The sequence below is a fragment of the Heptranchias perlo genome, chromosome 4 (assembly GCF_035084215.1).
Source record: "Heptranchias perlo isolate sHepPer1 chromosome 4, sHepPer1.hap1, whole genome shotgun sequence".
In the NCBI taxonomy this organism is placed as follows: domain Eukaryota; kingdom Metazoa; phylum Chordata; class Chondrichthyes; order Hexanchiformes; family Hexanchidae; genus Heptranchias; species Heptranchias perlo.
In genome coordinates, this window is record NC_090328.1 from 98,847,516 (window position 1) to 98,871,056 (window position 23,541).

Sequence of the window (23,541 nt, forward strand, 5' to 3'; positions counted from 1 at the left end):
CATTTGTCTGCCCATTTCACTAGTCTGGCTATATCCTCCTAAAATCTGTTACTATCCTCCGCATTGTTTACTACATTTCTGGGTTTCGTGTCATCTGCAAACTTTGAAATTATACCTAAGTCCAGGTCATTAATATGTATCAAAAAGAACAGTGGTCCTAATACTGACCCCTGGGGAACACCACTGTATACTTTCCTCCAGTCTGAAAAGCAACCGTTCACCACTACTCTCTGTTTTTTGTCCCTTAGCCAATTTTCTACCCATGCTGCTACTGTCCCATTAATCCCATGGGCTTTAATTTTGCCAACAAGCCTATTGTGTGGTACTCTATCAAATGCCTTTTGAAAGTCCATATAAACATCAACCGCACTATTCTCATCAACCCTCTCCACTACTTCATCAAAGAACTCAATCAGGTTAGTCAAAAATTATTTTCCTTTAACAAATCTGTGCTGACTCGTTTATTAGCCCATACTTTTCCAAGTGCCAATTAATTTTGTCCCGGATTATTATCCATAAAAGTTTCCCCAACACCAACGTTAGGCTGACTGGTCTGTCGTTGCTGGGTTTATCCCTCTCCCCTTTTTTGAACAGGGATGTAACATCTGCAATCCTCCAGTACCCTGGCAGTCCCCGTATCTAAGGAGGATTGGAAGATTGTGGCCACAGCCTCTGCAATTTCCACCCTTACTTCCCTCAGTAACCTAAGATGCATCCCATCTGGAGGGGGTGACATTTCTACTTGAGTACTGCCAAACTTTTAAGTACCGCCTCTTTATTTTTATCCTATCCAATATCGCTACTACCTCCTCCTTTACAATGGCAGCATCCTCTCGTCTTCGGTTGGCCACTTTGACAACTGTCCAGAATGGTTGTGGCTCCTTGGCCGTCACTCCATGAAAACCACAAAAATCTCAAGGAAGAAATGCAAATATGCAAAAACTTCCTGCCCAAAACTAGGACATTGAAAAATTACCCAAGGTAACATTGCCATAAAGAAATTTAGTGAGAACCCTTCCCAACTACACTTCCCATCCCAGACAATTGGCAACAACCCATCTCAATGCCGCACAAATACCATATATGGAAATGTATATGGAAATTTGAAAAATAAAAACCTAACAAGATTTCTGCCAGTCAGATATATATGGTAAGCATGAAGGTGTGTGTGGGCTATTAAAAAGTTATCAGCACAAAAAGATTGTACTAGTACAAAGAAGAAAGTAATTGCAAACTTTCATTCTACTCCCTTGTCACATCCTCAGGACATTCCAAGTACTTTACAACCTATGAATTAGTTTTTGAAGTGTAGTCATTGTTGTTATGAAAGCAAACATGGCAAACAATTTGCAAACAGTAAAGTCTCACAAACAGCAAAGGAGATGAATAAATCAACAACCAAAACAAACTTTCCAAACTCCCTTCAGCACCAATCAAGCCCACTAAATGTATCCAAGATTAAAATTTATAGCACAATAAACACATAAAATGTTTTTATTTTAAGAAAAATCATCACAAAACTTACCAATGCAAAAAAATCACTATGCAAAGTGCTTTTCTCAGTGAATTTTGGGAGTTGCTGCCCAGCAAGGGACACTGGCGATTGGTGAACAGTGCAACATTACTTTTGCTGCAGGACACTCGAGGTTGTCATCCTGTGCTTAAGGGACTGTTGCATTCTAGGAATTATCAGTGTGATGCAACATGTCACATAAAACCAATCTTGGCCAGGTACTGTTTTAAATAGTCATTGTTGGACTTATCAGCTTGATAAGCTATGCACGCAGAGAACTGTAGTACTGCAGAATTGCAGTCAGGTGGGTATAAAAGATCCCATGGCACTATTCAAAGAGATGGGGAGTTTGCCCAGTGTCCTAGCCTAGCCAACATTTATCCCTCAATCATTTTATCTGGTCATTATCTCATTGCTATTTATGGAACCTTGCAATAGGCAAACTGGCTGCTGTATTTCCTTATCTTACAACAGTGACTACAGTTCATAAGTACTTCAGTGGCTGTAAAGAGCTTTGGGATGTCCTGAGGTCATGAAACATACTGTATGATTGCAAGTTCCTTCTTTCTTTTTCTCAATTCCTTCATCGGCGCTAGGTCAAAATCCTGGAACTCCCTACCTAACAGCACTGTGGGAGAACCTTCACCACACGGACTGCAGCGGTTCAAGGCGGCGGCTCACCACCACCTTCTCAAGGGCAATTAGGGATGGGCAATAAATGCTGGCCTTGCCAGCGACACCCATATCCCATGAACAGATAAAAAAAATCTACTGTTTTTTCCCAAATGGGGCACAAATCGGACCTATTCTTGACAAAAGCTGAGAAAATACTGGTTTTATAGTTAAACACTATTTATAATTTTTTTCTTCCCAGATTAAACTGAATTTATGCTCAGCAGGCTGAAGGAGCTTAGTGCTTTTTCAGTTGGGGCAACTAGTGTCAGCATCAAGCACTCCCTGGTCAGCTGTAGTGTAAAGCTCCCTCTACTCTGCTCCAATAAAGTACCTCAGCCCTAAGTTAAGAGCTCCCCCTACTGTACTAGTATGTCCCCTCCACTGTTGAAACCCTTGTACGTGCCTTTGTCACCTCCACACTTCTAACGCATTGATTTCTGGCCTCCCATTCTCCACCTTCAATAAACTCCCAACTTTTCCAAAGCTCTGCTGCCCACATCCTGTCCTGCAGAAAACCCCGCTCAACAATCACTCTCGTCCTCGCTCCCCTACACTGGCTCCCTGTCCCTCAATGCATTCAATTCAGAATCCTTGTCCTCCTCCACAAATCCCTCCATGGCCATGCCCATCCTTTCCTGCAATCTGCGACAGTGCTATATCTCCACACAACCAGTGCGTTCCTCTGGCCCTCTGTGCACCCTCCCTGCCTTTACTCCACAAAGCCAACACACCCGGACGTCCTATCGTATCAGGCAACGGAACCCTGTGTGAGAACCTCTCTGGATACGTCGAGGGCATCCTGAAACCCATCGTACAGGGAACCCCCAGCTTCTGTCGCGACACTACAGACTTCCTACAAAAACTCAGCACCCACGGACCAGTTGAACCAGGAACACTCCTCACCACGATGGACGTCTCGGCACTCTTCACCAGTATCCCCCACGATGACGGCATCACTGCAACAGCCTCAGTACTCAACACCAACAACAGCCAATCTCCAGACACCATTCTACAACTCATCCGCTTCATCCTTAATCACAATGTCTTCACCTTCGATAACCATTCTTTACCCAAACACACGGAACAGCCATGGGGACCAAATTTGCACCCCAATACGCCAACATTTTCATGCACAAGTTCGAGCACGACTTCTTCACTGCACAGGACCTCCAACCAACGCTATACACCAAATACATCGACGACATTTTGTTCCTATGGACCCACGTCGAAGAATCACTGACGAGACTACACGATAACATCAACAGGTTCCATCCCACCATCAAACTCACCATGGACTGCTCCTCAGAATCGGTTTCTTTCTTGGACACACGAATCTCCATCAAAGACGGGCACCTCAGCACCTCACTCTACCGCAAGCCCACGGCCAACCACACAATGCTCCACTTTTCCAGCTTCCACCCCAACCACGTCAAAGAGGCCATCCCCTATGGACAGGCCCTGCGAATACACAGGATCTGCTCAGACGAGGAGGAACGCGATGGACACCTACAAACGCTGAAAGACGCCCTCGTAAGAACGGGATATGATGCTCGACTCATTGATCGACAGTTCCGACGGGCCACAGCGAAAAATCGCATAGACCTTCTCAGAAGACTAACATGGGACATAACCAACAGAGTACCCTTCGTCGTCCAGTACTTCCCCGGAGCGGAGAAACTACGCCATGTTCTCCGCAGCCTTCAACATGTCATCGATGACGAACACCTCGCTAAGGCCATTCCCACGCCTCCACTACTCGCCTTCAAACAGCCACCCAGCCTCAAACAGACCATCGTTCGCAGCAAATTACCCAGCTTTCAGGAGAACAGCATCCACGACACCGCACAACCCTGCCACGGCAACCTCTGCAAGACGTGCCAGATCATCGACACAGATACCACCATCACACGAGAGGACACCACCCACCAGGTACGTGGTTCATACTCCTGTGACTCGGCCAACTTTGTTTACCTCATACGTTGCAGGAAAGGATGCCCCGGAGCATGGTACATTGGCGAGACCATGCAGACACTGCGACAACGGATGAACGGACACCGCGCAACAATCGCCAGACAGGAGGGTTCCCTCCCAGTCGGGGAACACTTTAGCAGTCAAGGACATTCAGCCACTGATCTTCGGGTAAGCGTTCTCCAAGGCGGCCTTCGAGACACACGACAACGCAAAATCGTCGAGCAGAAATTGATAGCCAAGTTCCGCACCCATGAGGACGGCCTCAACCGGGATCTTGGGTTCATGTCACGCTACACGTAACCCCACCAGCAGGAAAAAAAATTATCTGTTTTTAATACAACTGGACATTCTCTCTCTCTCTGCCTTTCGGGTCTCTTTCTCTGTGTAATTTGACCCATTGTGTATTCAGTATACTGGGACGTACTGTTGTCCATGGCTAACCTGCCTGAACACCAACGACACCTTTTGATTGCCTTGAAGCCTACGCATTTATACATATTGAACAATAATAAATGGTGTTTACAGACTGCCTCTGCAACTGCCCGTTGCCAAGGCAATCACCGTGTTCAGACAGAGAGGTGTTACCTGCAGAACCTCCGAATACACATTCAATAAAAAAACAAACAGGGAAAAAAAAAACAGAGAAAAAAAAACACAGAGAGAGGCAGAAACATCCGGAAGGCAGAGAGAGCCAGCAAATGACCCATTATATTAAAAACAGATAACATTTGTTCGCTGGTGGGGTAACGTGTAGCGTGACATGAACCCAAGATCCCGGTTGAGGCCGTCCTCATGGGTGCGGAACTTGGCTATCAATTTCTGCTCGACGATTTTGCGTTGTCGTGTGTCTCGAAGGCCGCCTTGGAGTACGCTTACCCGAAGGTCGGTGGATGAATGTCCATGACTGCTGAAGTGTTCCCCGACTGGGAGGGAACCCTCCTGTTTGGCGATTGTTGCGCGGTGTCCGTTCATCCGTTGTCGCAGCGTCTGCATGGTCTCGCCAATGTACCATGCTCTGGGGCATCCTTTCCTGCAACGTATGAGGTAGACAACGTTGGCTGAGTCACAGGAGTATGAACCATGCACCTGGTGGGTGGTGTCATCTCGTGTGATGGTGGTATCTGTGTCGATGATCTGGCATGTCTTGCAGAGGTTACCGTGGCAGGGTTGTGTGGCGTCGTGGACGCTGTTCTCTTGAAAGCTAGGTAGTTTGCTGCGAACGATGGTCTGTTTGAGGTTGGGTGGCTGTTTAAAGGCGAGTAGTGGAGGTGTGGGGATGGCCATAGCGAGGTGTTTGTCCTCATTGATGACATGTTGAAGGCTGCGGAGAACATGGCGTAGTTTCTCCGCTCCGGGGAAGTACTGGACGACAAAGGGTACTCTGTTGGTTGCGTCCCGTGTTAGTCTCCTGAGGAGGTCTATGCGATTTTTTGCTGTGGCCCGTCGGAACTGTCGATCGATGAGTCGAGCGTCATATCCCGTTCTTACTAGGGCGTCTTTCAGCGTCTGTAGGTGTCCATCGCGTTCCTCCTCGTCTGAGCAGACCCTGTGTATTCGCAGGGCCTGTCCATAGGGGATGGCCTCTTTGACGTGGTTAGGGTGGAAGCTGGAAAAGTGGAGCATCGTGAGGTTGTCCGTGGGCTTGCGGTAGAGTGAGGTGCTGAGGTGCCCGTCTTTGATGGAGATTCGTGTGTCCAAGAAAGAAACTGATTCTGAGGAGTAGTCCATGGTGAGCTTGATGGTGGGATGGAACTTGTTGATGTTATCGTGTAGTCTCTTTAGTGATTCCTTGCCGTGGGTCCATAGAAAGAAAATGTCGTCGATGTATCTGGTGTATAGTGTTGGTTGGAGGTCTTGTGCAGTGAAGAAGTCCCGCTCGAACTTGTGCATGAAAATGTTGGCGTATTGGGGTGCGAATTTGGTCCCCATGGCTGTTCCGTGTGTTTGGGTAAAGAACTGGTTATCGAAGGTGAAGACATTGTGATCCAGGATGGATCACAATGTCTTCACAGACCTCCTCAGGAGACTAACACGGGACGCAACCAACAGAGTACCCTTTGTCGTCCAGTACTTCCCCGGAGCGGAGAAACTACGCCATGTTCTCCGCAGCCTTCAACATGTCATCAATGAGGACAAACACCTCGCTATGGCCATCCCCACACCTCCACTACTCGCCTTTAAACAGCCACCCAACCTCAAACAGACCATCGTTCGCAGCAAACTACCTAGCTTTCAAGAGAACAGCGTCCACGACGCCACACAACCCTGCCACGGTAACCTCTGCAAGACATGCCAGATCATCGACACAGATACCACCATCACACGAGATGACACCACCCACCAGGTGCATGGTTCATACTCCTGTGACTCAGCCAACGTTGTCTACCTCATACGTTGCAGGAAAGGATGCCCCAGAGCATGGTACATTGGCGAGACCATGCAGACGCTGCGACAACGGATGAACGGACACCGCGCAACAATCGCCAAACAGGAGGGTTCCCTCCCAGTCGGGGAACACTTCAGCAGTCATGGACATTCATCCACCGACCTTCGGGTAAGCGTACTCCAAGGCGGCCTTCGAGACACACGACAACGCAAAATCGTCGAGCAGAAATTGATAGCCAAGTTCCGCACCCATGAGGACGGCCTCAACCGGGATCTTGGGTTCATGTCACGCTACACGTTACCCCACCAGCGAACAAATGTTATCTGTTTTTAATATAATGGGTCATTTGCTGGCTCTCTCTGCCTTCCGGATGTTTCTGCCTCTCTCTGTGTTTTTTTTTCTCTGTTTTTTTTTCCCTGTTTGTTTTTTTATTGAATGTGTATTCGGAGGTTCTGCAGGTAACACCTCTCTGTCTGAACACGGTGATTGCCTTGGCAACGGGCAGTTGCAGAGGCAGTCTGTAAACACCATTTATTATTGTTCAATATGTATAAATGCGTAGGCTTCAAGGAGATCTTGAAACATTTGCCTGAGGAAGGAGAAAATCTCCGAAAGCTTGTGAATTTAAAATAAAATTGCTGGACTATAACTTGGTGTTGTAAAATTGTTTACAATTGTCAACCCCAGTCCATCACCGGCATCTCCACATCATGACCTTTTGATTGGTGTGATTGTGTCCCAGCCTAATACAAGATATGCGATTTGAGAACCTCTCATTCACTCACTCACCTGACGAAGGAGATAATCTCCGAAAGCTTGTGATTTTCAAATAAAACTGTTGGACTATAACCTGGTGTTGTAAGATTCCTTACATTTGTCCACCCCAGTCCATCACCGGCATCTCCACATCATGACCGAAGAGCAGGGAGTTCCTCCCGAAGTTCTGGCCAATATTTGTCCCTTAACTAACATGACTATAAAGTCAAATTATCTGGTCCTTATCTCATTGCTGTTTGAGACCTTGCTTTGTGCACTTCAAAACTAATTGGCTATAAAACGCTTTGGGACATCCTGTGGTAGTGAAAAGCGCTGTATAAATGCACGTTCTTTCTTTCGCCTTGAAGCTTTTAAAAAATTTTTCTCCTCCAGCAACTTGGGTCTGTTATTTGCAAACTTTTTTCTCTGGTTTCCACGAGACAGGGTTGTCATGGCAGTGTGTGGAACTACAAGCCGCGTGATGCATTCCTCTTTCCTGCACAGACTTGTTAACAGAAATCTAACTTCACGATCCTGTTCTACCTGCTTCCCATGTGATGTGGGTTGTCTCATGATGTATCGCTCTGTCTCTCCCAAGGAGAATTTGTGCGCAGCAGCTACAAATCGCCGGCACCTAAACATCACGTGCAAGTTTGCAGGTCGCTGCCTGCGGTTTTTCAACACGCGCCAGCAGGGATAGCTCTCCGAAAATTACTCCCATTTTCTCTAATCTTGCCCTCCCTTTAAACTCAAGAGGTCTCATTGTATACTTTTCCTCCATTCATCACCCCTCGGGTAAAGATATGCCAGGACCTCCTTGGGCCGTTTGTGCATTGTTTATTTTCAATTCATCACAAAGCAGCCACAGGGAGAGTCAAAAAAGTAGAACGCGCGTCCCAATCAGGGTTGGATGTACCTCCCCCCGTGTGTATACGTTTTCCTTCACACTGATGGGGGAAGGAAAGATAAATGAATCGAGATGCTGAGGCAGAAGCAGTTGGCTTTTAGCCAGTTCTGGTGACTCATCTCGATAGGGTTTATTGCGAGAGCTCAGCATGTCACTAGGGAGCTTTGCCATGACTCATGATGACTCAGCAAACCCCAAAGCTGTTCACCAATCACTTCAAAACAAAAACACACTTTTTTGACAGATGCAAGCAGCAGCAGCATCTTCCTATTATTATTTTTTCTTTGAAAGAATAAACCTGCTGTGAATTTATATTTACCGAAAAGCTTTCAAGGGAAGGAAAAACTACAGGGAGTATTTTTTGAAAATGTTATATTTGTAAGAAAAAGTTAAATGTGTAAATGGAACATTTTCCATTTCAGGCACCCAGTGCCAGCATCAAGCATTGCCAGGTCTGGTGTTGCAACAACTTATATTTACATAACACCTTTAACATAGTAAAACAGCTCAAGGTGCTTCACAGGAGCGCAATCAGACAAAAATTGACAGTGAGCCAAAGGAGGAGACATTAGGACAGGTGACCAAACGTTTTATCAAAGAGGTAGGTTTTAAGCAATGTCTTAGTACAAGCCAGATACAACGTGAAGCTCCCTGTACTCGCCCCAATAATGCACTGCAGCCCCGGCCTCAGAAATGCAACCCCTGCTGCATCAATGTGAATTTTTTTTTGCATTTACCACTGCAGCAACCCTGTGATCTCTGCGAGCAAGACTGCCAATTATGGCAGTTTTGTGTTGTAGACCCAGGCACATTAGGAACTGGATTAAGACTGCATTGGTCAAGTTTGTAGATGATACCAAACTAGGAGGGACAGTGGAATCAGAGGAGGCAGCTCAGAAATTACAGAATGAGCTGGACAAAATGTGTAAGTGGACAGAACAATGGCAGATGAAATTTCATAGACAGGCATAAAAGTGCAGCACATGGGCAACATGTACTCCAAGAATAGTGTTGAAATAGCTATGGATGAAGTTGAAAGAGATCAAGGGGTCTTAGTAGAAATACTCAACATGCCTAAGCAATGCATGGCAGGAATCAACAAAGCCGGTAGAATTATAGAGTCAAACAAGTCAGAGGAAGTCATGATCACATTGTACAGTTCTGGTCTCAGACATTCGAGCATTGGAGACAGTAGAGGGAAGAGCCACAAGGATGACTCCAAGTTTTGGAGGTCTCAGTTACGAGAAAAAAACTGGAGAAACTTTGACTTTTCAGCCTTGAAAGAGGACATCCGAGAGGTGATCTTATAGAGGTAGATAGAATAGTTATGGGAATGAAGTAAATCCGGAATATTACTTTAAATTAAATTGCAAGAGTAGGATAGGGGGACAGAGCTTCAAACCAGCAAAAGAAAAAACGTTAGGATTGTCAGGAAATTCTTCTTTACACGAAGAGTGACCAACACACGGAATGGACTCCTAGACAGAGATGGGGAGGTATAAATCCTGGAATCATTTGAGGCCCAATTGGTTGGGGGACTCTAGATGGATGAATTAAGGGGCCAAATGGTTTTCCTCATCAGTAATTATCGTCTTGTTTCACATAGGACCTTACAGCCAACAGACAGATGAGAGTTTCAATCCAACAGTCTGGCTTGGATATGAACCCACTTCCCAGAGGTGAAAAGCCAGTGTCAAACCCACTGCACCACGCAGTTCCCCAGGGAATACTTTCCCTGCAAAGCTTTCCCCACTTGTATCTGGAAAAAAAAGCAATAAATGTAAAGACTGCTATAAAATATCATCACAGGGACCCACTGTTTAAGGCTTCCTTTTCTCTTCAGTTGCAACAAGGGACAGTTTAATGAGAATCGATTCCCAGACTGGGCCAATACGAGGAAGTGTCAGACTTGATGCAGTGAATGGAGCTGATTGAAGAAGTATGCAGCCCCTCCACATATCATACGTCACTGAGCAGCGTAGGAGGGAGAAAGGCCCAAAGTAGGTGTCCGTGAAATGACAAATTCAACGAGAACTAGCAATAAATATACTATGGGGTCAATTTTAAGCCTTCCCGCCCGGCAGGGAGGCAGGTAAAATCTGCCGGGTGACTTATCAGTCGATGTCACGTCTGAAGCCAGCAGGGTCCTTCTTTTAAATATGCAGATCTGGGTCCGATGACATCACCAGACTGCGATTTTAACTGCAACCTGAGCGGGGAAGGCGCTACAGCATTCTCTGTCAAGTAACATCAAGTGACAAGAGATCGGAAGCAGAAGAGACTGTTCAAAGTAATTTTTTCTTTTTAAAAACTTTCCTTTTTCATGTATTTTTTTTAAAACCAATTTTTCTCCTCAACTTCTCTCCTAAAAGTGTTAACTTTTTGGTGGGGTGCAGTTCCATGTCAGCCTACTGATACCTGGCCAAGCTGGCCATAATTCATGTGGGAGCCTCATGATGGTGAGTGCTCCTCCAGGGCCCTGCAAGGAAAGTTTAGGCCTCCCAATCCCAGAACCCCCCCCCCCCCCCCAACCTTCCCCCCTTTCTGAACCACGAGACCGCTGTTCCTGGAGGGAAGTCAGTCAACACAAGTTAATGAGGTCCAGCGGTTAAAATCACTGTCGCCTCATTAGGCCACGGGCACACAGGAATCTAACTGAAACCAGCGGTTTCCCACCAGAAACCTGCTGCCAATTAAAATCCCCCTCTCCATGTGCTTTTTCAACATAGAAATAGGGACGTACTATGACCACAATCGTACTTTCCCCATTCATTGGGACAAAATCCACATGAGAAACCCCCAGAGTCATTATTTAACATCTTGGAGTACAAAGCCTTAAAAGAATTGAGAAAAAAGGCATTAAAGTTACAAGAGAAGGGGGCTCGCCGATGGCTCAGCAAGCTTATCTAGGTGTAGCTGAGATGCACAGATCTGGAATGGCTCAGGTCCAATACCTGGACTGTGCCTATCTCAGCAGGGGTACTACAACTGGCCTCAGCACCCCATGGGTTGGAGAGGGGAAAACTGGTCAGGGTGCTGATCTGGTGTTCCAGTGATTGCTGCCGGACAGTGTGTGCGCGCAGACAGGATCGGGCTCGCAGTAAAGGATCTTCATGGTTAAAATAACCTGCTGGCACTCACCGTCGTGAGGCTCCCACATGAATAATGGCCAGGTATCAATAGGCTGACATGGAACTGCACCCCACCAAAAAGTTAACACTTTTAGGAGAGAAGTTGAGGAGAAAAATTGGTTAAAAAAAAACATGAAATAAAACCTCAAAGTAACACAATAATCTGAAATTTCATAGCAAAACTACACAATTTGATAACAAAACAGTTCCATAATATTACATGGGTGCAGGAAGCAAACTGAAGCAGGCAATCTGGGGACCCAATTTAAAGAGAGGCACTAAGCAACCCAGTTCAGAAGTCTTGAGAGGAATCATAGGCATGATGATTATGACTGTCTGTGTGTGCGAGCTGTTAAAAAGACAGACATCTTAAACCTTTCCGAACTCAACAAATACACACACAGATTTAGCCACTGAGGTGTCCTTTCGTGCAAAATTGTTGCTTCCTGTTCATCAATTTATACAAAAATATTTAAGATATTTGAGTATCCATAACTAATAAAGAATCCAGTGTCTGGATCATAACCACAGGATCTGTCCGATTCCATCATTTAACACATGCACAGCAATGGGTGTAATCGAGGATTTGGATCTACTTAAATCTGGTTAGCTATTTAAAATTACTTTGAAACACTTTTGATTTATCTTCAGCTACCAATTCCACCAGCACTGAACCCTCCCCCCGCCACACACATTTGCAATTACATTGACGACTCAGTTCATCTCCATTATTGTCTTGTCGACAACCCCTCAAATCTGAGGAAGTCTCCCACTCTCACCACTCCCCCTGAAGCCTCAAATCAGCATATCCTGGGCTGGAACACAATTGGGTGTACATCCAGCCTGGCTGGACGGATTCAGGTGGTATCATTGCTCCTTCTCCTGACTTTTTAGTGCTCTCATGTTATCCAAGAGAACACAAACATCTCCCAACTCCTTTAATCCACCATAATCCACTTCCTTAGACATTCCGCACCTCACCAAAACGCCAGGAACTCTTGGGGCATTTGTGTGTGATCAAGGTGATCTGCGGCCACTGCCTCCTCTGACTGCCCTCGACATCTTCCCCAGCAGAGAGGGGGCCTTTAACTCATTAGCCTAGGTATCAGAGCTGAAAGGCCAGCATTTAACCCACTGCACCACCCATTTCCCAACACTTACTTAACACAAACACATTGCCACCCAAAGCTTCTGCTCACAAGGCACCTTTGGTGAATCCTGGGAGTACATCCTAGATTCTTCCTCTTGACTATATACATGCAAAGGGTCCCCGGCACTAAGATAAATGGTTGGGAGGAGGGATGGACGGTCGGTATAGGAGAGGCTGCAATCGCGGCAGGGGAGGCCCAAGGTTTTCATGTGGGGCAAGGGCACTCTTGCATCTCCTGGCCCACAAAGAAACAAAAAAACGTAAAGAAACTTACCTTTCCGGGCCTAGTCAGGTCTCCGCTCCATCCTCCCCCGCCCCCGACAGGTTTGGCCTGGCACGGTGGCTTCCCCGTACAGGCATGAGGTTAAGATTGCAATTGGTCCGAATATGTCATCGGAGCCTAATCTGCATATTTGAAGGACTCCTTTTGGGGCGGGTTAAGATCGCACGGGGCATTTTAACTGCCCGCCCGTCAGGTATTCGTCGGACGGGGGGGGGGGGGGGGTTAAAATCCCCCCCCCACACAGTCAGCTGTATGATATGTGTTTATCAATGACACATAGCTCCACCTTATTGCTTCCCCCACTGTGAATGCTGGGTCAATTGACATTTTCAAGACCAAGGTGAATAGATTTTTGTTGGGTATCGGTAGCAAGGGATATGGAGCAAAGGTGGGTCAATGGAGTTGAGGTACAGATCATGCATGATCTAATTAAATGGTGGAACAGGCTTGAGTGGCTGAATGGCCTACTCATGGTCCTATGTTGCACTCTTTAATTGCCTGTCTGATATTAAAACCTGGAAGATCCAAAATTTCAACCAGTTGAATGCAGGCCAAACTGGGGCCATTCTCTGGTCTTGATCCCATTGAATTCACCAACGACCACTTCCAATAGCAGCCATGGCTCAGTTGGTCTCATTCTCATCCGAGTCAGAATGTCATCGGTTCAGCTCCCACTCGAGACTACAGCATACAATCTAAGCTAGTAATTCAGTGCAGCACTGTCAGAGATGCCGTCTATAAGATGAGACATTAAACTGGGGCCCTGTTTACCCTCTCAGGTGGATGTAAAAAATCCCATGGGACTATTTGAAGAAGAGCAGGGGAGCTCTCCATGGTGTCCTGGGCCAATATTTATCCCTCGACCTAAATCACAGATTATTGTGTCATTTATTTCATTGCTGTTTGTTGTGTGCAAATTGGCTGCTGCGTTTTCCTACATTACAACAGCGAATACACTTCAAAAGTACTTACGAATATAAGAACAAGGAGCAGGAGTAGGCCATATGGTCCCTCGAGCCTGCTCCGCCATTCAGTGAGACCATGGCTCATCTTTTACCTCAACTCCACTTTTCCGCCCTATCCCCAAATCCCTGGATTCCCTTAGTGTCCAAAAATCTATCACTCTCAGTCTTGAAAATACTCAATGACTACCTCCAGAGGGCGGTGGATGCTCAGAGAATTTCAAAGATTCACAACGCTCAGTGAAGAAATTTTTCCTCATCTCAGTCCTAAATGGCCATCACCTTATCTTGAGACTATGATCCCTAGTTCTAGACTCTCCAGCCAGGAGAAACAGCCTCTCAGCATCTACCCTGTCAAGCCCTTTAAGAATTTTATACGTTTCAATGAGATCACCTCTCATTCTTTTAAACTCCAGAGAATATAGGCCCATTCTACACAATCTTTCCTCATAGGATAACCTTCTTATCCCAGGAATCAATCTAGTGAACCTTTGTTGAACTGCCTCTAAAGCAAGTATATCCTTCCTTAGGTAAGGAGACCAAAACTGTACACAGTACTCCAGATGTGGTCTCACCAGAGCTCTATATAATTGCAGCAAGACCTTGCTCTTATACTCCAACCCCTTTGCAATAAAGGCCAACATACCATTTGTCTTCCTAATTGCTTGCTGTACCTGCATGTTAACTTTCTGTTATTTGTGTACAAGGACACCCAAATCCCTCTGAATACAAACATTTCTTAATCCCTCACCTTTTAAAAAAATATTCTGTTCTTCCATTCCTCCTACCAAAGTGGATAATTTCACATTTCCCCACATTATACTCCATCTGCCACCTTCTCGCCCACTCACTTAACCTGTCTATATCCCTTTGCAGCTTTTGTCCTCCTCACAGTTTACTTTCCCACCTAGCTTTGTATCATCAGCATACTTGGATACATTACACTCGGTCCCTTCATCCAAGTCACTGATATATATTGTAAACAGCTGAGGCCCAAGCACTGATCCTTGCGGCACTTGTCAGTCCAAAAATGACCCGTTTTCCTACTGTTTTCTGTCCGTTAACCAATCCTCAATCTGTGCTAATATATTACCCCCAATCTCATGAGCCCTAATCTTGTGTAACCTCTTGGGTGGCACAGCTGTAAAGCACTTTAGGTCATCCTGAGGTTGTGAACGGCGCTATATAAATCAAGTTTTTTCTTTGTCTTTATTTCCAGTTGATTCAAAGACATGCAGAACCTTGGAGTCATCTTTCTCCACCACATTTGCTCCATTATCAAAACTGCTTTCTTTCAACCCTCTTACCTCCTGATTCGGAATCACTGACCCATCCCTCCATCACCTCGATTTCTCCAATGCTCTCCAAACAAGCCACCTTGCAACAAGACTCCACAAGCTTCAGATCATTTAAAACAGTCTCCTCGGTCAAAATCAGTGCTCCCTGCACGGCCATCGCCCCGCGCGGTCCCGCAGGGTCCCACACTGCCATCACTTGTGTCCTCCCATTTTCCTTCCATCCGCCCCAGCATGTCCATCTGCCCCAGCATGTCAATTTCAACATTCTCATCCTTGTTTTCAGGTTTCTCCAAGGCCTCACCCCAACCTACCTTAGTGATGTCCTCCTATCCTCCATTCCTCCAACACTGGACATCTCCTCACCCCTCATTCACTCCGGTCCACTACTGGTGACTGCGAGTTCAGCTCCTGCCGTCCGGAACTCTCTCAAGTAGTGCTTTCTGCCCTGCAACCTTCCTCCCAGGTTTCTTTTCGACCATGCCTTTGGGTCCCCATTCTAAACTTACCTATTTCCCCATGCCCGGTCACCTATCTTTTTCTTTCTCTAACCTGTCTTTCTGCCAGTGAGGAATGCAATATAAATACAAGTTGCTATCTGTACGAAGGTAGTAAGTAATACAAGTTAAACTACATGTCAAATATAACAATCACACCTGGATTCTTAACCACTTGTAAACATTTACAGCATTAGGGGTTGAATTTGTCCCCCAAGGGGCTGGAGCCCATTCTCTAGTCCCATTTTTCTTCCATCCTCCCCAGTTATCGCCACTCCCTGGGGCCACCTGGTGGAAGGTGGCATTAGGCCCAGGGTAGCAGTGGTAAAAGCCCTGATTTCTTCCAATGGAGGGAGAGGGCCCGGTAGAGACCTCTTCTTCCTCCAATTTGGCCCCCAGCACTCACCTTTGTAGGTTTCGGTCTCTGCCAAGGCTTACAATGGCTGCAGTTCCTTCCTTCTTTGGAGCTCCTTTGCCCCTTGACGGTCCTGCCCTCCTTTTGCAGCATCAGCGGATTTCCCTCCGTTGCACTAGCGGCTGCCTCTTGGCTGCATGCGTGGTAAATGACCCCGACCCAGGAAAATAGCTCGGGGTGGAGTCAGAGGGGTGAGCACAAGTCCCAACCCCACTGTTACAATGCCTCAAAAGGAAAATCCAATTCCAGATTTTTTTTCTTGGTATTAGAAACATTTATCACCAACAAAATCAAATTTTCATGCTCAATATTCTACTCTTATGTACTAAGCACAGTGGCGTGGAGTTTCCGTATGATTCCTGCCCAGATATCAGCATAGCCTTGGTGAAATCGAATGAAATACTAAAGATCAGTGAATTTTAAAAGTAAGTGAGTTGCGCCCATATCCACTTTACGCTGGAATATCTGTGCTCTTTTACGTTGGTTCAAAAGCCCATTCACCTAAAGCAGTCCCACAAAACTGGCCACCCCCACCCCCAGATCGGAATGGCGAGTTTCCGCCAATTACGCCCATTCAGAGGTGTTCATCACATTGTGCCCAGAACCATGGGCGCACAGGAACTTGTGAGCACATGAATCCAGCATTAATCACCTGTGCCTGCAGTGACCAGCAGTCAATTGCAGCCTGACCCACGTCTGTTTCTCCTGCTGCAATTACTTTGAATTAGTCTAAATTCAGTCAATTACAGCAGAGCAGGTCATTCCCGTGTGACTTCAAATTGACTGCTGGTCACAGGTGTATCTACCAAGGGCACATCAAAGCCAATTAAAAAGTAAGACCAAGAGTATTAAATCAATCAGTTGAAGAATAGCTCATTTCCTGACAATCCCACTCCTCTTTCTGATGCGAATCAATTACACTGATTCATGGGAGATTACACGTTTGGGCTTGTGCTAATGAGTTTGCGTGGAAATTTGAGCATAATTTCACCTCGGCAAAACTGGTGCAGTGTCAAACGCATTCTGGCCACATTTTGCCAATTGCACCCCTAGTGGAAACGCCACGCCAATATCATACTCACTTTCCTCAAGACAAATGCTGGAACATACCATTAGTGAAGCAGACGGTGTCTCCAAACAGCTTACACATAGAGGCAGTATAGGACGTGTCAAAGACATTGACTTTTTCTGTAAAATAGTGACACATAAATCACAAACTATGAACAGCCAACAGTGAACATTCTCCTTCAGTGTCCTCAATACACCTTTATACATTCAGGAAGGTACACCCTTGTAACGAGCTTACCATTTGTTGTTACTAGATTGTCACCACATAATTCATGTAAAACTGCAGAAGGATCCTTTTCAAATATTGACATCCTAGCTGCAAAAGCTATAGTTGTAGGTTACAGCACATTTCATTCCGTACAAAAATGTTCCTGGAAGTTGTTCAATAGCACACCCATCTGGAGTGCTTCATGATCTAAATTAGGACACTCAGCACGTGACTGGGCATAATTACAGATTGATCAGGAGTGCCACAATCACATGAATGTCATTGATGCACGCAACCAATTCTCCACTTAAACATTACCCAGTTCATAAACTGTACCAAAGCAATCTTTTGAGAAAATTAAAACAATTAGAGGTTTCTTTGGGTGCATTCACACGATAAGCTGACTGCCAGTTGCAAGCAGTCTCAGCTTCACACCAAAGCTAAACTCGTGGGACTATAATGTCCGCAGGGTTTCTTCTGATCTCCCGTTGTAACTTCAGCGGGAACTCACGAGACACGGCATAAACGGCCATGGACTGTAAGTCGGGTGTCAAGGCCCAAAGGGACACTGAAGCAAAGCAGAGAGAGACTCACTCCTCCAGGGATTCTCACTCTGCTATGCTCTGGCATCAGGTGGGGCCCTGACTCTGGATTCAAGCTGCTGCCTGTACAACATGGCAACAGCATTGGTACAAAGCAAAAATCACCTCGCGTTGACACTCCAGTTGCACAGTGAACGCAGCCCAAAACTGTCAAAAGAAGAGTTTTAAAATATCGTCAATGTTAGGGGGGGGTGGGTGCGGAACTAAGCTGAACAGATCAAGGAAAATGGAACACTTTTTTTTTTAAACTGTTAAAGAGAAGTATTTTCCTATCAACAACTTTGATTAAAAACAAAACTTCGAGCTATCTAATCCCTGCAAGCAACGCCAAAAGGCAAACAGATACTGGGGGAGGAACTGGCAGTCAGCCCAACACATTTGCTCATTCCATCAGTCCTTCCAGAATTTGCATTGTCACGCACACTCCCAAATTATTTAAACTTCCCGTGGGAAGAGCGCCTCAGTTGATAAATGCCAGTATGGACTCAAGTTATGTGGACCAGAAGGACCTATATTTGATCCCTGGTCTGTGCTCAATCAACTCAAATAAAAACAGAACATGCTGGAGAAGCTCAGCAAATCAGGCAGCATCTGTGGAGAAAGAAACAGAGTTAATGTTTCAGTCGAAGACCTTTCGTCAGAACAATTAGATCATCTTGGTAGTACAATTAATCTCGAGTGTATCTATGTAGGGAAGGAAAGAAAAGTCAGTCAGGGTTTCCTGCTAATCGCTACCAGTTGACCTTGCTAGAAAGTCCGCACGTTTGGACATTGGCTGAGGACAGGTTTGGCTTGGCTGCGATGTTCCCCACAGTTGAATAGCTTCCTGACACTCAGGTAAATCCACCCTCATAGGAGCATGGGTTAGAGATAGGGCGACAACGCTATGGATGCTCATTCTCCAACCAGCACTCCCTCAGAGTATGGGTCCTCACTGGGAGGGTGGGATTAGGGACTTTACTCATTGCCTTCCACATAGGACAGGTGGGGACTTTGGATGAGGTACTGGAGGCTGCTGATGCCCATGGCTTCATACCCAGCAAAAGTCACTGTCGCCAGGGAGACCAGGAGAAAACAGAAAGTTAGTTACATAAGTTTTTTTTTAAGAACGCTGCAAGGTATGATGATCTAGAATGCACTGCCTGAAAGGGTGGTGGAAGCAGATTCAATAGTAACTTTCAAAAGGGAATTGGATATATACTTGAAAAGGAAAAATTATGGGGATCGAGCAGGAGAGTGGGACTAATTGGATAACTCTTTCACAGGTACAATGGGCCGAATGGCCTCCTTCTGTGCTGTAAGATTCTATAAAATAACTTGCTCACATTCGCAATATCTACACTTCTTTAGCATTTTAAAGTCTCGGATTGTGCTCCTTTTCAATCTATTCTCCAAAAAGAACAGATTGAGTTTGTGTTTTAAAGCTTTGATTAACAATGGTCAATGATTTGTAAACACATAATCCCCATCATATGATGGAACAGTACTGAGTTTTCCATTGTATGGAATGTATACACCATTAAGCAAACTCCCGTTCTTTCACCAACACAGGACCATTTTACTGACCTACATGTTCCCATACAAACTAAGTTAGCAAATGTATCTGAGGCTTGAATGGAACCAGGTGAATTTCATAATTAATCTAATCACAATACAAAGATTAAAATAAATAATGTAATCAGAAAGTGGTTATCTGCAGAATAAAATGTTATCATAATACATACATACACACACACGCCTTAATCTGTTCAGTCCTGACAACTACTGCTATGTTCCCTGAACGTCCTAGACAAATCCTTCTGACTCCGAAGATCTCTCTGGTTTGCTCTGGGACCCCAGGGCCAAGACACTCAACCCTTGTGTTCAGACTGTGCATCAAGCAAAGATATCTGGTCAAAGCATAATCTTCCAAAGCACAAGTCTTTATTCACTGTGTCTGTCCACAGAAGTTGAGGTAAGTGACATAGGAATAGGAGTAGGCCATTCAGCCCCTCGAGCCTGTTCTTCCATTCAATCAGCAATGTGACTGATATGTGCCTCAACTCCATATAGCCACCTTTGATCCCTATCCCTTGCCTAACAAAAATCCACCAATCTCAATCTTTCAATTGACCCAGCATCCACAGCCTTGAGGGAGCGAATTCAAGATTTCTACTATCCTTTGTGTGCAAAAGTGCTTCCTGATTTCATCCCTAAATGGCCTAGCTCTAATGTTAAGATTGTGCCCCCATGTTCTGGATTCCTCCACCAGAGGAAATAGTGTCACCAAATCCACCCTATTGATTCCTTTTATCATTTTAAGCACCTCAATTAGATGACCCCTCAACCTTCTAAACTCAAGGGAATATAAGCCAAGTTTATACAAGTTGTTCTCATAATTTAACCCTTTAAGCCCTGGTATCATTCTGGCATCCTCCAATTCTGGCCTCTTGCGCATCCAATTTTAATTGCTCCACCATTGGCGGCCATACCTTCAGTTGCCAAGCCCTAAACTCTGGAATTCCCTCCCTAAACCTCTCTCTCTTTTCTTTAAGATGCTCCTTAAAACCTCTCTCTTTGACCAGGCTTTTGTGGTAAATAAGATCAGAGAGATGAATGCGTGGCTCAAAGGTTGGTGTGGGAGAAGTGGGTTTCAATTTGTGGGGCACTGGCATCAGTACTGGGGGAAGAGAGCTGTGCTCCATTGGGACGGACGACACCTGAACCATGCTGGGACCAGATTTCTAGCGTAACTAATAACTAGGGAGGTAGATAGGGCTTTAAACTAAATAGGGGGCGGGGGGAGGATCCCAGTGGAGAGAAATCTAGAATGCTAAAGAGAAAAGACAAAGAAGCAGTGCAGGAAAGTGATTGAGGTAAAGATAATCAGATTGTGTCAGGGAGGGACAGGACGTACAAACAAAAGAGTGCACTAACAAATAGGATCTGGATAAGAAAAAAATGGTATTAAGACAAATAAGGCCATAGTACAAAAAAATGTTAAGATGTCTAAAAGTGTTAAAAACACAGATCTAAAGGCACTGTATCTGAATGCACGAAGCATTCGTAATAAGGTAGACGAATTAACAACGCAAATAGATGTAAATAGATACGATATAATTGCAATCACAGAGACATGGCTGCAGGGTGACCAAGGCTGGGAGCTGAAGATCCAAGGGTATTTGATATTTAGGAAGGACAGGCAAAAAGGGAAAGGAGGTGGGGTGGCATCGTTGGTAAAGGATGAAATCAGAGCAATAGTGAGAAAGAATATTGGCTCAGAAAATCAAGATGTAGAATCAGTCTGGGTGGAGTTAAGAAGCACCAAGGGGCAGAAAACACTGGTGGGAGTTATCTATAGGCCTCCAAACAGTAGTGGTAATGTAGGGGACGGCAAACAGGAAATTAGAGATGCATGTAACAAGAGTACTACAGTAATCATGGGTGATTTTAATCTACATATAGACTGGCAAAATCAAATTAGCAATAATACTGTGGAGGATGAATTCCTGGAGTGTGTACAAGATGGTTTTTAAGACCAGTACGTTGAGGAGCCAACCAGGGAACAGGCTATCCTAGATTGGGTATTGTGCAACGAGAAGGGGCTAATTAATAATCTTGTCGTGCGGGGTCCTTTAGGGAAGAGTGACCATAACATGATAGAATTCTTCATTAAGATGGAAAGTGAAGTAGTCCAATCCGAAACTAGGGTCCTAAATCTAAACAAAGGAAACTATGAAGGTATGAGGAATGAGTTGGCTATGATACATTGGGAAGCTTCATTAAGAGGCATGACGGTGGCTAGCCAATGGCCAACATTTAAGGAATGAATGCATGAATTGTAACAATTATACATTATTTTCTGGCGCAAAAACACAAAAGGAAAAGCGGCCCAACCATGGCTAACAAAAAAAATTAAGGATAGTATTAGATCCAAAGAGGAATCATATAAAGTTGCCAGAAAAAGTAGCAAAGTTTAGAATTCAGCAAAAAAGTACCAAGGGATTGATTAAGAAGGGAAAAATAGAGTATGAGAGTAAACTTGCAAGGAACATAAAAGTGGACTGTAAAAGCTTCTACAAGTATATAAAAAGAAAAAGATTAGTGAAGACAAATGTAGGTCCCTTACTGTCAGAAACAGGAGAAGTTATAATGGGGAACAAGGAAATGGCAGAGCAATTAAACAAATACTTTGGTTCTGTCTTCAAGGAAGAGGACACAAATAACTTCCAAGAAATGCTGGGGAATCAAGGGACTAGTGAGAAGGAGGAATTAAAGGAAATTAGTATTAGTAAAAAAAGTGTGCTGGAAAAATTAATGGGACTGAAAGCCGATAAATCCCCAGGGCCTGATAATCTAGCCATGGAAACAGTGGATGCATTAGTTGTCATCTTCCAAAATTCTATAGATTATGGAACAGTACCTGCAGATTGGAGGGTGGCAAATGTAACCTCACTATTTAAAAAAGGAAGGAGAGAAAACAGGGAACGACAGACTGGTTAACCTAACATCAGTAGTAGGGAAAATGCTAGAGTCTATTATAAAGGATGTGATAACAGGACACTTAGAAAATATCAGTGGGATTAGACAAAGTCAACATGGATTTATGAAAGGGAAATCATGTTTGACAAACCTACTGGAGTTTTTTTGAGGATGTAACTGGTAGAATAGATAAGGGAGAACCAGTGGATGTGGTTTATTTGGATTTTCAGAAGGCCTTTGATTAAAGTCCCACATAAGAGGTTAGTGTCCAAAATTAAAGCACATGGGATTGGGGGTAATATACTGGCATGGATTGAAAATTGGTTAACAGGCAGGAAACAGAGAGTAGGAATAATTGGGTCTTTTTTGGGGTGGCAGGCAGTGACTAGTGGGGTACCTCAGGGATCAGTGCTTGGTCCCAGCTATTCATAATATATCAATGATTTGGAAGAGGGAACCAAATGTAATTTTTCCAAGTTTGCTGACGACACAAAACTAGGTGGGATCGTGAGTTGTGAGGAGGATGCAAAGAGGCTTCAAGATGATTTAGACAAGTTGAGTGAGTGGGCAAATACATGGCAGATGCAGTATAATGTGGATAAATGTGAAGTTATCCATTTCGGAAGGAAAAACAGAAAGGCATGGTATTATTTAAATGGTGATAGATTGGGAAATGTTGATGGACAAAGGGACCTGGGTGTCCTTGTACACCAGTCACTGAAAGCAAACATGCAGGTGCAGCAAGCAGTTAGGAAGCAAATGGGATGTTGACCTTCATTGCAAGAGGATTTGAGTACAGGAGCAAGGATATCTTACTGCAGTTATACAGGGCCTTGGTGAGACCATACCTGGAGTATTGTGAGCAGTTTTGGTATCCCTACCTAAGAAAGGATATATTTCCCTTGGAGGGAGTGCAGCAAAGGTTCACCAGACTGATGCCTGGGATGGCAGGCCTGTCATATGAGGAGAGATTGGGTCGACTCGGCCTGTATTCACTCGAGTTTAGAAGAATGAGAGAGGATCTCATTGAAACATATAAAATTCTGACAGGGCTACACAGACTGGATGCAGGGAAGATGTTTCCCCTGGCTGGGGGGTCCAGAATAAGGGGTCACAGTCTCAGGATACAGGGTAGGACATTTAGGACTGAGATGAGGAAAAGTTTCTTCACTCAGAGGGTGGTGAACCTGTGGAATTCTCTACCACAGAAGGCTGTGGAGGCCAAGTCACTGAATATATTTAAGAAGGAGCTAGATAGATT

The 23,541-nt window shown here is 44.9% G+C and overlaps 1 protein-coding gene across 11 annotated transcripts in view; it reads right to left on the reverse strand.

Annotated features, from left to right (window-relative positions):
• Positions 1-23,541, reverse strand: part of LOC137321142 (putative cytochrome P450 120) — a 122,356-nt gene that overhangs the window by 86,486 nt on the left and 12,329 nt on the right. For 9 of the 11 annotated variants that reach the window (XR_010962722.1, XR_010962720.1, XR_010962721.1 and 6 more), the window contains exon 3: positions 17,052-17,129. The exons of 1 other annotated variant lie outside the window; for it this stretch is intronic. Coding sequence is in view for 7 of the 10 variants with exons in the window: in XM_067983380.1 (XP_067839481.1) it covers positions 17,052-17,129 (78 nt within the window). In the remaining 3 variants the exon portion in view is untranslated. Of the gene's footprint in view, positions 1-17,051; positions 17,130-17,247; positions 17,461-23,541 lie in introns of those variants that run through there. One more of the 11 variants, XM_067983382.1, reaches the window with a different exon arrangement.